This window comes from Sinocyclocheilus grahami, unplaced genomic scaffold (genome assembly GCF_001515645.1).
Source record: "Sinocyclocheilus grahami isolate Dianchi unplaced genomic scaffold, SAMN03320097.WGS_v1.1 scaffold601.1, whole genome shotgun sequence".
NCBI classification, from domain to species: Eukaryota; Metazoa; Chordata; class Actinopteri; order Cypriniformes; family Cyprinidae; genus Sinocyclocheilus; species Sinocyclocheilus grahami.
The window spans coordinates 120,122-131,045 of record NW_015505780.1 but is presented as its reverse complement, the minus strand read 5'-3'; the positions used below and the strand labels follow the sequence as shown (position 1 = coordinate 131,045).

At 33.3% G+C, this 10,924-nt stretch overlaps 1 protein-coding gene across 1 annotated transcript in view; it reads left to right on the top strand.

Annotated features, from left to right (window-relative positions):
• Positions 1-3,532: 3,532 nt before the first annotated feature.
• The window catches only part of abhd6a (abhydrolase domain containing 6, acylglycerol lipase a), an 11,885-nt gene continuing 4,493 nt past the window's right edge, over positions 3,533-10,924 (top strand). The window contains exons 1-5 of the mRNA XM_016240827.1: positions 3,533-3,668; positions 4,505-4,624; positions 8,440-8,596; positions 8,917-9,067; positions 10,491-10,511. Coding sequence (XP_016096313.1) covers positions 4,506-4,624; positions 8,440-8,596; positions 8,917-9,067; positions 10,491-10,511 — 448 coding nt within the window. The 5' untranslated portion in view covers positions 3,533-3,668; position 4,505. The remainder of the gene's footprint in view (positions 3,669-4,504; positions 4,625-8,439; positions 8,597-8,916; positions 9,068-10,490; positions 10,512-10,924) is intronic.

Sequence of the window (10,924 nt, the reverse complement as noted above, 5' to 3'; positions counted from 1 at the left end):
TAACTAATTACGTTACTTAGTTACTTTTTATGGAAAGTAATGCGTTACGTTACTTTTGCGTTACTTTTTAAATCTGGGCAGGGCTTGCTTGTTTGTTTTTAAAATAAAAAAGTTTTATTTTTGGCAAATATAAAAGCCTTTTCACACCAAAAGTGAAATGAATAAGCCTCAGGCTGAAGGAAAAGTAAAGTTACGTCCGTACAGTAGAATGCAGAAGACATTTCAACACACTACAGCAATAAACAAAGACACACAAATGTGTGTCTAGAGTAATTTGTGCTTATTAGTACGCTTGAACTGAATCATCGAAGCTCAGAAGCAAAGACATTGCTTTATAGAATGGTATTAAATACATAAAGGTTATTTGTGTTGTTTAACATTTATTTATTGCAGGTTTGCGTCATATTCTGAGTTGCATTATTTTTATTCATTTTGAGGAATACTGAATCTGTGTTTTTTTGTGTGTGAGTGAGATGAATTAATGCATATTCATATTTATTTTAGAACTACAGTAACATCTGATTTCTCTCAACATGGGGACAGGAGAGCTGTCAAAAAGTAAAAAAGAAAGAAAGTAACTTGCGTTACTTATTTGAAAAAGTGACTCAGATATTCTCTTGTAAATTAAAAAGTAATGCGTTACTTTACTAGTTACTTGAAGAAAGTAATCTGATTACGTATCTCGCGTTACTTGTAATATATTACCCCCAACACTGGTTAGGAATTATAACATAACATGGTACTTTCCTTAAAGTGACAGCAGCCATTACAATTTAGTCAGAAACACATCCAGTGTGTCTGAAATCGCATACTGAAATCGTCTGAGTAGGTACTATATTTGAATTTGAATTTACTTCACGACCATTAAAAAAGTATGTTCTATATAGTGTGAATATGGGTAGTATGAATGAATGCCTGCATCCCAATATGCACACGATCCATGCTATCCATGATTCAAATGAGTCATTTTCAATACTATTTAGGGCAGATAGGGTGGATAGTATGCACATTGGGACGCAGGGAATGATATTCGGACATACTACATCCACCATGTTGTTACTGTCACCTGCGTCAGTTGGGTCACTTCACTGCCTTTCATAAATCCTCTCCCGTGGCCTCATGGGATAGTAAAGTGTCCATGCAATGCACACTTCAGAATCCAGGAGGAAGAGGTAGGTCATCCGGGTACTTTTCACCTACTGTTTTTCGAATACTATGAATTTGGACATACTACTCACCTCACATACTGTTTTTCACATACTATATATTAGGGAAGTATGCGTTTTCAGACACAGAGATACTGTTTTCGTTTTTTATAAATAAATAAATAAAATATTAATAATAATAAAAACACATACATATAAACAACTAAACAATAGTTCAAATTATCTTCCTTCTTCCTTATGACAAAATCAAGGATACAGTGGGGGAACTATACAAGAAAAAAAAATGAAATCCTCCATGAAATCTAACAGTATGTCATTATTTTTGTTGTTAATTTGCATTAGAGACTCTTTCAAAGATTCAATTTCTAATAAAAAAAAATACATTTTGGAATGCATTTTTTTTTTTTTTTTAATGAATGAAATTTTTACCTTGCAAAATGTAAAAGATAACGACATACTCAATCACTTTGCTTTTGTGCCGCTTATGAAAGTTGCCTTTATATGTTCGTGTCAGGTGATACATGTTACATTTCTCATCGCTTGTCATGATGGACCAATCACAGCCGTTGCATTTCTTAGATAAGACCTGCTGGTCGATTAGAATTTTTATATGAGACATAAAACTGTTAAACTAATAATTTATTTAATTATATGTTTAATTCTACAAATCTGTCCAATAGCCAAGTCATGCTAAAATCATCGAAGCTCAGAAGCAAAGACATTGCTTTATAGAATGGTATTAAATACATAAAGGTTATTTGTGTTGTTTAACATTTATTTATTGCAGGTTTGCGTCATATTCTGAGTTGCATTATTTTTATTCATTTTGAGGAATACTGAATCTGTGTTTTTTTGTGTGTGAGTGAGATGAATTAATGCATATTCATATTTATTTTAGAACTACAGTAACATCTGATTTCTCTCAACATGGGGACAGGAGAGCTGTCAAAAAGTAAAAAAGAAAGAAAGTAACTTGCGTTACTTATTTGAAAAAGTGACTCAGATATTCTCTTGTAAATTAAAAAGTAATGCGTTACTTTACTAGTTACTTGAAGAAAGTAATCTGATTACGTATCTCGCGTTACTTGTAATATATTACCCCCAACACTGGTTAGGAATTATAACATAACATGGTACTTTCCTTAAAGTGACAGCAGCCATTACAATTTAGTCAGAAACACATCCAGTGTGTCTGAAATCGCATACTGAAATCGTCTGAGTAGGTACTATATTTGAATTTGAATTTACTTCACGACCATTAAAAAAGTATGTTCTATATAGTATGAATATGGGTAGTATGAATGAATGCCTGCATCCCAATATGCACACGATCCATGCTATCCATGATTCAAATGAGTCATTTTCAATACTATTTAGGGCAGATAGGGTGGATAGTATGCACATTGGGACGCAGGGAATGATATTCGGACATACTACATCCACCATGTTGTTACTGTCACCTGCGTCAGTTGGGTTACTTCACTGCCTTTCATAAATCCTCTCCCGTGGCCTCATGGGATAGTAAAGTGTCCATGCAATGCACACTTCAGAATCCAGGAGGAAGAGGTAGGTCATCCGGGTACTTTTCACCTACTGTTTTTCGAATACTATGAATTTGGACATACTACTCACCTCACATACTGTTTTTCACATACTATATATTAGGGAAGTATGCGTTTTCAGACACAGAGATACTGTTTTCGTTTTTTTTAAAATAAATAAATAAATAAATATTAATAATAATAAAAACACATACATATAAACAACTAAACAATAGTTCAAATTATCTTCCTTCTTCCTTATGACAAAATCAAGGATACAGTGGGGGAACTATACAAGAAAAAAAAATGAAATCCTCCATGAAATCTAACAGTATGTCATTATTTTTGTTGTTAATTTGCATTAGAGACTCTTTCAAAGATTCAATTTCTAATAAAAAAAAATACATTTTGGAATGCATTTTTTTTTTTTTTTTAATGAATGTAATATTTACCTTGCAAAATGTAAAAGATAACGACATACTCAATCACTTTGCTTTTGTGCCGCTTATGAAAGTTGCCTTTATATGTTCGTGTCAGGTGATACATGTTACATTTCTCATCGCTTGTCATGATGGACCAATCACAGCCGTTGCATTTCTTAGATAAGACCTGCTGGTCGATTAGAATTTTTATATGAGACATAAAACTGTTAAACTAATAATTTATTTAATTATATGTTTAATTCTACAAATCTGTCCAATAGCCAAGTCATGCTAAATGTGAATGCGCTTCGGTGGGATTTTGCTGTGTGAGCCTCCACGCTGCACCTGACAGATGTTCGCTTACAATTCCTGTCGACAGAACATTATTTCTCGCCTCTCTTCCCCTTTAAATCGAGCGAGCTTCCCTGTTCACGGCGAACGGGCTTCTGGCGCGCAGCTCCGCCGCGGATCAAAGGGTGACGTGCCTCGGCTTTGATCTGTCTTCACGATACATTCATACGTTCTACAGACATTGAAAGGTATGCTAACTAATAACAGATCTATTTAAAGAACATTTGCATAGAATCTTGCGATCAAACGCGTTTCATTATGTATTCAAGCTCAGATCTTTGATCACATGACAGAATGACAGATCTGATGTTACAATGTTACATTAAGTTACCAATTTAACATATAATTGCGACAATGTGTCAATGTAACAAGAGATCTGAGTGTCATTAATTCATGCTTGTAGTAAAAATGAAAGTGTTCTAAATATTGAATATTGTTTTACATATGTCCTTTCTGTTTTAATGCTTTAAATGTATATGTATATATATATAGAGAGAGAGAGAGAGAGAGAGAGAGAGATTAATTCATTCTAGAGAAATATTAAGGTCTATGAATGAGGGCAAATAAGTCAGCACAAATAATCTAGATTATATATTTATTTAAATTTAATGTTATGTAATATATTATTTAAAATTATAATTGTATTACATTTATATCCTATGTTATATATATATATATATATATATATATATATATATTACATATATATATATTACAAAAAATGATGAGGGGACTAAAAAGAGATTTTTGTATATATATATATTACATTTTTGTATAAATGTAAAAGTGTAAATATATAAGTTAATGATTTATTTTAGTATTGCTTTACCTAATAAATCGCCAAAAATATATACTTTTATTTGATGGTCCCAGCTGTATATACATGCACAAACACATTTCTGTTTTTCTTGCTTAAACATGGTTAGATGATATAATCTGTTCTACTATATTAAAGGCTTTCTGACAAGAGGTCGTGTCAAAAATGCAGACTTATGTGACTTTTCACTGCTGTGTTGTTTAACAGGATGGATTTGGACGTGGTGAACATGTTCATCATTGCCGGCGGGACGCTGGCGATCCCCATCCTGGCTTTTGTAGCCTCCTTCCTGCTCTGGCCTGCAGCTCTCATTAAAGTTTATCACTGGTAAGTGCTCTCTAGATGCTTAAATAGAATTTCAGCATGTCCTCAGAGTTAATTCGTCCAAGGAAAACCATGTGCAGGTGACCTGCATTGCTCAGTACAGACACTCTGGGGAGTAATTTCAGCATTTCAACACTTGATGCTGCCGTTAAACAAGAAAAAATCACACTGTTTATTTTAAAAGCCTTATCATTGCAATCAGTGACAGTTACACAGATCACAGGGACCAAACCATAAGATAAAGATGAAACATGCCTTTTTTTGTGCCATTAGCGATACCATACACATCAGATATGTGGAAAAAACAGCACTATAATGAAACTGTTGTTTCCAGGGTCTTACTATGCGGTTGCTATGGTGTTATTTTCTCATTTAGTATTTATGTCTAATTTAATACAAATGAGTGTTATTTTAGTACCATTGAAAGACTGTGGTGGTTTTTATTAATATTTTTAAATTATTTTTTATTTTTATATTTTCTGTTTTTATTTTAATTTTAGTTAAAGTTTTAGTAATTTAGTTTTGTGTTTTTGCCATTTTTATTAGGTTTTTTTTTTTTTTTTTTAGTATGTTGATAGTTTTAAAAAAAAATTTTTTTTAATTTTTATTTCAGTTTTAGTTATTTTAGTACATCAAGTTAAATGTTGAGAAATGTTGCTTTGGCATCTGTTTATTTTTATTTCAAATAAAAAAAAATTATTTAACTATAATAATCCTTATTAAAAATTAAATATTTAATATTTTGAATTAGTTTTTATGTTTTCCATTTTCATTTTAGTTAAAACTTTTTTATAAATATATCTGTATAGTTTTTATTCATTTTTACTTCAGTTTTAAGTTATTTAGTACATCAAATTAAACGAAACGTTATTGCCTTGGCAACTACATAAAAAAAATAAGTTTAAGGTTTTTTATATTTTATTTTATTTCAGTTAACATTTTTCTGAAATGAAATAAAATTTATAAAATCTAAATAATCTTAAATCAAGAAGATGTGTTTACTTGAGAACCCAAACAGCTTTAGATATGAAGTCTTGTTATCAGCTAAAAATTCTCAAAATGAAGTGGGTTTATTCTTAAAAAAAAAAAAAAAGAAAAAAATCTGTCCATGGGGTAAAAAAAAAGAAACTTATTTTCCCTTTAAATTAAGATTTTATTTTTATTATCGCATGGACAGATTTTTTTAAATTTTTCTTGTTTTAAACAAACTCACTTAATTTTGATACATTTTTCAGAAAACTTAACATCTTAAAAGTAATTTTGCTGCTCAAGTAAATCTATCTTGATTTAAGTTTAGACATTTGTACCGGAAAAGACAAAAACAAAATAGAATTAAAAAAAAATCAAAGTAAGAAAATAATGGTTTCTTGCTAATCTGTCAGGCCTCATGACTGCCTTTTCAGGTTTGGATTATTTAACACGTCTCTTATCTGATGACGGGCGGGTTGTTTAACTGGCCTCTTTTTTACTTCATGCCACTAAACTGGGTGAAGGGTTAGTCAATGCAAAGAGCTCACAATCCATGTCACAATACATATTTACAGCATGCCATTAATTCATATAGCTTTAGTTTTGTGTGTGTGCATTAGCCTGGTACATGCAGTGCTGCATTAGGTGCTGATGTCAGTGGAATCTTATGCAAGCTGCCCAGTAGACTTTGGTTCTCGTAATATCTGGGAGGCAAACTTTGCTCTACATGACACAGTCATCAGAACCGCTGTTTGCCTCTGGGCCAGAAAGACTGATTGATTCCTTCAATGTCACTTTTGGATTGTTTGACATTTGTACCGGAAAAGACAAAAACAAAATAGAATTAAAAAAAAATCAAAGTAAGAAAATAATGGTTTCTTGCTAATCTGTCAGGCCTCATGACTGCCTTTTCAGGTTTGGATTATTTAACACGTCTCTTATCTGATGACGGGCGGGTTGTTTAACTGGCCTCTTTTTTACTTCATGCCACTAAACTGGGTGAAGGGTTAGTCAATGCAAAGAGCTCACAATCCATGTCACAATACATATTTACAGCATGCCATTAATTCATATAGCTTTAGTTTTGTGTGTGTGCATTAGCCTGGTACATGCAGTGCTGCATTAGGTGCTGATGTCAGTGGAATCTTATGCAAGCTGCCCAGTAGACTTTGGTTCTCGTAATATCTGGGAGGCAAACTTTGCTCTACATGACACAGTCATCAGAACCGCTGTTTGCCTCTGGGCCAGAAAGACTGATTGATTCCTTGAACTTCATTGATCATGAACTCGTACAAGCGTTTTATGACAGTGTGTGCCACGTCAAGCATCACTATTACTATTTCTAAAATATATGTTTAGTGCATTTCTGCTCCAGACATTAATTATAAGGCGTAGCATAAAGGAATAGTTCACCAAAAATGAAAATTTACTGAAAATGTGCTCACTTTCAGGCCATCCCAGATGTAGATGAGTTTGCTTCTTCATCAGATTTGGAGGAATGCATTACATCAGTGTCTCAGCAATGGATCCTCTGCAGTGAATGGGTGCCGTCAGAATGAGAGTCCAAACAGCTGATAAAAACATCACAGTAATCCACAAGTAATCCACACCACCTCAGTCCATCAGTTAATGTCTTGAGAAGCCAAAAGCTGCATGTTTGTCAGAAATAAGTTAAAATTTTAGTGCGCTTTTAACTTAAAATCGTCCACAATCCATAATAACGCTTCCTCCAGTGAAAAAGTCCATCTCCTGTTGTCTCTCACATCAAAATCCAGCCACATATTTGTTACATATTTGAGTGTTTTGGACTGTTTTGACATGTAAATGGTGCATGATCTTGTGCAGATTTCTCTCCTGATTCAGATTAGATGACTGTGTCATTGGAGAAAGCAATATTATGGATAATGGACTCATCTTAGCTGGAAGCAACGGTTTAAACGTCATATTTAAAAGTTAAAACATCTTAATGATATATTTGTTTCTTACAAACATGCAGATTTCACTTCTCAAGACATTAATGACTTATATCACCCTGCAGCCCAAGACTGGTTGCCCACTGAAGCTAAGCAGGGTTGAGCCTGGTCAGTACCTGGATGGGAGACCTCCTGGGAAAACTAGGTTGCTGCTGGAAGAGGTGTTAGTGAGGCCAGCAGGGGGTGCTCACCCTGTGGTCTGTGTGGGTCCTAACGCCCCAGTGTAGTGACGGGGACACTATACTCTCAAAAAGTACCGTCTTTCGGATGAGATGTTAAACCGAGGTCCTGACTCTCAGTGGTCATTAAAAATCCCATGGCACTTCTCGTAAAGAGTAGGGGTGTAACCCCGGTGTCCTGGCCAAATTGCCCCCCTGGCCTTTGTCAATCATGGCCTCCTAATAATCCCCATCCACTTGATTGGCTCTATGACTCTCTCTCCTCTCCACCTGTAGCTGGTGTGTGGTGAGCGCACTGGCGCCGCTGTCCTGTGGCTGCCGTCGCATCATCCAAGTGGATGCTGCACACTGGTGGTGGTTGAGGAGAGACCCCCCATATGATTGTAAAGCGCTTTGGGTGTACAACAATACACAATAAAGCGCTATATAAATGCATCATTCATTCATTCATTAACTGGTGGATTACTTGTGATGTTTTTATCACCTGTTTGGACTCATTCTGACGGCACCCATTCACTGCAGAGGATCCATTGCTGAGCAAATGATGTAATGCACAATTTCTATGTGATATGTTTCAATGATGAACAAGTAAACTCATCTACATCTTGGACAACTCTCATGCTAACAGCAAAGCATCAGCATTGTTTTACAGTGCCTTTTTTTCATTTGTAACTCTTTTTGGTGATTTGTTCTACAGGTATTGGCGCAGAAGGCTGGGAATGCAGGTGGATTATGCTGAATATGAAGGATATCGCTTCTGTTACTCTCACAGAGGGACTCCAGGCACCCGTCCGTCCGTCCTCTTGTTACACGGCTTCTCTGCACACAAAGACATGTGGCTCGGTGTGGTCAAGGCAAGAAACCACAGTGGAACAGTTGCTCAACAGTTCAATTCACTATTTAACCAACAAGGATTATTTTTGGTGTTTTTAAAGGTCAAATATATAAAATGCTTAAAAATAATTAAGCATTACTTAAAATAATCAACAAATCACATGGCCTAAAGAGCACGTACTGTATGTGACATGATTTCGAAAGCATAAAATACAAGCATAGTTACATAAATCCTATTGATTGACACTGATACTCAAGAACACATGCTCTTAATGTATGAATCAGATCATGAAGTAAAATAATAGTTTGACTGACTGCATATTTTTTTAATCTTTTGTAGTTTCTTCCTAAAAATATGCACCTGGTGTGTGTTGACATGCCGGGACATGAGGGTACGACCCGCAGCAGTGCTGTGGATTACTCCATCGAGGGCCAAGTCAAACGGATACATCAGGTGGGTATTTTCTGGGGGGGAAATTATATATATATATGTATATAAGGAAGTATCTCTTTAAAAGGGGAAAATGTTCTTGATTTTCAGAGATATGCTCTGGTAAATCTCAGGCACAATCAATTATTTACATAATTGCAAGAAAATAAACAGGATGGAAACAGAGTTAAAGGATTGAGCAAAAGCTAGTAATCGCTCAGTGAGTTAGTTTATCATTTCTGTAATATTATCAAACAGAGAAACCATCTAATGCCGCAAAACATCACAGAGATGATCTAATCCACTGCCATGAAATCCATTTTTACCAAAATTATCATATTTTAGTAAAAGTATATATATATATATATATATATATATATATATATACTGTAAATAATACTTAATATTTAATCATTTTTAATTGCATTTAATATTCAAATTATAATTACATGTATTACATTTTTATGTTACTAAATAATTTATATTTAATTCATTAATTAATGTAACTAATTAATTTGTTTAAAAATTACATACAATAAGAAGAATATATAAGAATATAATAGTAATTAATATTTAATCATTTTAATATTAAAATTATAATTAAAATATTCTTTTTCCAAGTAAATGAAAAAATTAATTCATGAAATATATATATATATATATATAACGTGTATGTGTATATGTGTATGTGTATATATATAATATATATATATATATATATACATATACACACACATGTTATATATATATATATATATATATAAAATTATTTTTTAATTACATTTAATATTCAAATTGTAATTACATTTTTTAAATTTTTATTTAACAATTAAATGTAATTAATAAATTTAACAAATTTATTTGTTTAAATATATATATATATATATATATATATATATATATCAGAACATTTCACATTTTCATTTAGTTTAACTCGACTAAAAAAAACTTAAAATTAAAACTGAATGAATAAAATAAAATAAAATTAATAAAATCTATATAAATATAAATTAAAACAATAACTAATGTCAAAAACACACAACAAAATTACTAAAACTTTAAATTTAAAATGAAAATATCTTTTAATTAGAATAGTATCACAGTGATACTAAAATAACACTGTTCTTATTTTCCAACCTCATACCTGCGTTAATATCCCATGACATGTACTTTGTACCAAGGAAAAAATGTTGATGAGACCAGTGTAAGTGAAAACAATAAAATACTGATATTGTAAGAAGAATGTAAGAGGTTACTTGATTGTGACTTTCTTGATTAAATAAGATGTCAGGTAGATAAAAGCATTATTTTCAAAAGTCACAGAATAGATCATGAGCAACCAATCTGGCTTCAGAAGTGGACATTCGACCGAAACTGCCTTGCTTTCAGTTGTTGAAGCCCTAAGACTGGCAAGAGCGGCTTCCAAATCTTTTATACTTATTTTGCTGGATCTGTCCGCTGCTTTTGATACGGTGAACCACCAGATTCTCTAACAGACATTTCTTGTTGGATGACGGACCATCACCTTCAACTCAACCTGGCTAAGACAGAACTGCTTGTGGTTTCAACAAACCCATCACTTTATCAAAATTTCACCATCCAGTTAGGCCCATCAGCCATAACTCCTTCAAAAACAGCTAGAAACCTTGGAGTTGTGATTGATGATAAGCTGAATTTCTCAGACCACATTGCTAAAACTGCCCGGTCCTGCAGATTTGCTTTATACAACATCAAGAATATCAGGCCCTTCCTTTCAGAACATGCAACACAACTCCTTGTTCAAGCTCTTGTTCTGTCCAGGCTGGACTATTGCAATGCTCTCTTGGCAGGTCTTCCAGCCACTTCTATCAAACCTCTACAATTAATCCAAAATGCCGCTGCAAGATTAACCTTTAATGAGCCGAAAAGAACACGTCAC